General features: G+C 44.0%; 1 protein-coding gene across 1 annotated transcript; it reads left to right on the forward strand.

The window, feature by feature from the left end:
* The first annotated feature begins 205 nt into the window (after positions 1–205).
* Positions 206–3,893, forward strand: LOC135995430 (macrophage migration inhibitory factor-like). The gene is made up of 3 exons (XM_065646727.1): positions 206–313; positions 3,147–3,319; positions 3,827–3,893. Exons 1-3 carry the CDS (start codon positions 206–208, stop codon positions 3,891–3,893), a joined length of 348 nt encoding a protein of 115 aa, XP_065502799.1.
* Positions 3,894–4,303: the final 410 nt, after the last annotated feature.

The raw sequence follows: 4,303 nt of genomic DNA on the forward strand, positions 1-4,303 counted from the left end.
GTACCCGCATTAGCAGATGGCACACGCAGCCTGGTCCCTCCCCAGGCACTCCCACCCCTCCAGGGGCATCTGCAGAAGGTAACACTGGCTATTTAAAGGCTCCTGAGGTGCTTACCAGCACAGTGAGGTAAGTCATCCTGCAGGCGAGTTAGAAATAAAGCTGTGATCGAAGTGAGTGGAAAGAAAACCCTCTTGAAATATAAAGATGCCTAAATTCATTGTTAACACAAACATAAGCAAAGATAAAGTTCCAGAGTCTTTCACAGGGGAGCTCACCCAGCAGTTATCAAAAGCAATGGGCAAACCAGCACAGGTAAGTCCAGATGCTCAAATGTTTTCTTTATTTAATCAGCTGTGCATATGCAGTGAGCTGTTTCTCAGCAATAGCCTCTATAAACTAATATACCTTATGACTCACTAGTATTTAGAGTCTTCTCTCTGTACAAATGTCAAATACTTGTTTGCTGTAACTTAGCTCTGCTCAGGTCTTAAAATACTTAAAGTATTTAAACTAGCTTTGTATATGATGGTATTCCATGTAGGCTATGTATTTACATGTAGGCTATGTGTGGCTACAGACTTTAAAAGACAGTTGTATGTGGTTGGCTGTTCTCATCAAGTTGATTCGGTGTCCAGATAAAAAGTCAATCGACCTGGAGAAGCCTGGATCTACTGTGTCTCTTCCAGGCATTTTGACTGTCTGACAAAGGGGCCCCTCTGTTTCTAGGGACAGTAACAGAGCTCTGTGCAATCAATTGGTCTCATTAAATGTAGGAAATCAATCTCTGCCAAATTTGACCAGAGTTAGTTCTCTCAGGGAATAGTCAGAAGTATGTTCTAGGCTTGTATAAGCCTTGTCTCCACAGAAAGCAGGCTTAACTGTAAATGAGAGCAAGACTTTTTTTTTTTTTCCCCAGCACATGCAGTAATATAATGAAATTCTTATGTAAAACTGATGTGTTTTATCTTTCCTCAAAAAATAATTTTTTAAATCAGTCTAGCAAAAAAGTATTTGCTATTGGAGGGAGTGGGGGTGTGTCAGCTGGTGGTTCTTGCATAACAGCTCCTGAATATAAAGCCAGAGGCCAGGGCTGGGATGCAGCTGGAACAGGTTTGTGCAGCCGTGTGGAAGGGATATGCAAGGGAACTTAGAAATATACAGGGAACAACAAAGAGATTTTTTTTTTTTGAAGAGGACATGCAAGCTCTTCGTGACAAAGGAGGCAATAGGAAAGCGAGAGTCTCTTGGTTATAACACAGAAAGGAAAGGATTAGGGTGGGCTGGAATGCAGAGCTTTCCTCTCGCAGGAAATGGTACCATTTCAAAAAAATCTTGATTTTTATTTTTCACCAAGTAGGTTTTTTTTCTATTGGAAATACTGTTTCAAACATTTTCAAACTGATCTAAGAAGAAAATAATACTGATTAACACTTCAGCATATTTTTTTTTTAATCATCTGCTTTTTGGGGCAGATGTTGAAGTCATATAGGTACCTCCATTTGGCATAAAGTTGAGAGCACAGGGTGTCCAGCCAGGGGAGAACAGGTTCAAGCAGGTGATATCTCAGCAGGATCTCCATGGCTTATCCTGTACGGCTGTGGTCTGATGCACTTTGCACCCAAACAAGCTGGAAATGACGGCCAAGACTAATTACCCAGACAACTCCTGGTACTCAGGCTAGCTTGTTTTACCAAGAGGGTTAATTGCTGCTGAGTTCCAATGATGCGCTGCTAATAAACGTGGGTAAGAACAGAACAGAAGCCAGAGGGATGCCAAAGGAACTGATCCCTGGATTCCCCAGTGTGTGGATCTGACACTGTGTATTAGCAGCAGGGAAAATTGCAGCCTGGTCATTAATATTAACATAGATACTTTCTTCTATTTTTCCTACTATCAAGAACAAAAGTAGGATTAGGCTGTATTTTGTTTAATGAGCGGGATGTTGATTTAGACCTCCGCTGTGTCAGTTCACATTTACCTCAGCAGGGCAGACTGCAGCAGGAGCCAGTGAGGTGCGAAATCTCTCTGGAACGCGGGGCAGCAGCGATGCAATCGCACACCCCCGCTTGCACCCAACCTTCCTGCACAGGCAGGGAGAGCCCGGTGGCTCAGAGGAGATTCGGGAGGTATTGCAGGTCACTGAGCTCTTGGAGCACCTCAACTTTCTACCCAAAATTCAAAGTCAGTAAAAATGTTACTGCTGGGTCCTCCTTTCCAACAGTGTACATGGGCTGAGCATCCAGAACCCATCTCTCAGCAGTGCATGGTGTTCACCACAAGACCAGCAGCAGTTGTCAGACACAGAGCATTTCTGTGATTCCCTCCTCTAGAGCAATCCCCATGCATGACTCTTGGCTGATTTTGAGAGTTTCAGCAGAATCTGCTTATGTGGTGGACTGCAGACCACCCAGCCACTCTTGCCCTAGGCTTCACACGTGTTTGGGTACAAAAACAGAGGACCTGCTGCCGGAGGCAGTCGCTCAAGCCTGGAGGTGGGCAGCCCAGCACACAAAGTGCAGTTGTTTCCCCTGCAACTGTCCTTACCCAGCCAGAGCAACTATTAGGAACCAAGACTCTCGAGCCTAAATAGTGTGACGTCTTCATACTGGCCCTTGACACAGCAGTGAACATCTTACAACAGAACACAAATATGTACAGTAGGACATCAGCACATGAAAGTCTCGCAAGCGGCAAGCAAGGTATGGCAGCAAGTCTTCAAGGAGAAGAGAGCAGGCAGGGAAGGATCTGTGCTGGAGGGTAACTTAATAAGAACAAGAGTGAAACTATTTGCATTTTAGTGAAAAGCATCTCTGAGTGCCTGGGATGTTTTGTTTTATGTGCTGCTAGAGCTTTTAGTTAAGAATATAGCCATTCTGCAACAGATGAAAGAATTATGATGGCAGTGCCTGTTCCCAAATGGTACATCACAGGAATATGGTTGTATTTCATACCTTCTCATCTTTGTGACTTGCAGGAAAATACTTAGGAAGCCTAAAAGTGCAATGAAGTACATGCAGGAAAATTTGAAAAGCATAACTGATAGGCATGCACCTATTTTTACCACAGTTCAGGGACACAAACACGTTCCCAAACCTTTCCAATACGCCAAAAGAAAATAATATTCCTTTTCGTCTTCTTCCAACAGTATATAGCAATACAGATCTCTCCTGATCAGGTGATGTCCTTTGGTGGCTCCACAGGCCCCTGTGCTATGTGCTTTCTCTACAGCGTTGGCAAGATAGGGGAGCAGGAGAACAAGGTCTACTCCAAATTGCTTTGTGACCTGCTAAACAAACAGCTGAAAATACCATCTGACAGGTGAGCTTATACCGCAACGTTTCTGACAAGACTTTACACAGATTATTAAAACTGTTAATCCCAAACTTGGCCTTTGGTGTTCTTCTATTAACATGCTGCTTGAAGAGGCTAAACGCCAAGTGAATAGAGCAACTCTCCGGTCTAAAAGAGGAAAGGAGCAATTGTTTGAGTTGCAATGCAAATGCCCAGAAGGCATAGCATTTCTTAGTTGAAATAACAGAGGTTCAGGCACTGCGTGAACCCACAGATCTCACATGTGCAAAAGCCCATGTACAGGCATAAGAATTGCATCCTGAGATCTCTTTAAAACGAGAAGCAGAAAAACACTAGGAACCCCAGGATGCAAGTAGGCAAGACATTAAACGCAGACAGGGGAAGGGACTGCAGGGCCTGATAAGTGTAAAGCCACAGGGGACAGTCTACAGCCTGGCTGTGTGTGGCCTGTTGCAGGAATACCCTGGCCAGCCCGCAGCACCCTGCAGCTCATGTGTCTGTCTTCCCTTTCAGAATTTATGTCAGCTTCTTCGACATCAGTGCTGGCAATGTGGGCTGGAACAACACCACCTTTGCTTGAGGTGCCCTCCGGTGGTAACAGCTTCTTCCTGAACACTCATCGCAGTTTTTGAGCCCTGCAGCTCTAGTCATGTTATCTGTATCTGGCACAAGCACAAAAGGCAGCAGTACCTTAGTTGCTGCCACCCACTGCTGTTTTAACATCTTGTCTGCTGCTTAAATAAAAGTAAAATTCTAGCAGGAGCCCTATGACTGAGAATGTCTTGTTAACTCTGGAAAGGCCTGTGGTTGAGATGGAAGGTGTCTGCTCAAAATATTCTTAAGAGAAGCTTTTCTTTTTTACAAACAGTTTAGTCTTTTGTGTGAAGATGAACACTCCATTTGGATATGCCTTTGCCCTGTTCACGCTCAACAGCCTGAACAAATTTAAATAGAATTATCCTGACCTGATTTCAAAATATATTTAATTCA

The sequence above is a fragment of the Caloenas nicobarica genome, chromosome 16, assembly GCF_036013445.1.
Source record: "Caloenas nicobarica isolate bCalNic1 chromosome 16, bCalNic1.hap1, whole genome shotgun sequence".
Taxonomy (NCBI): Eukaryota; Metazoa; Chordata; class Aves; order Columbiformes; family Columbidae; genus Caloenas; species Caloenas nicobarica.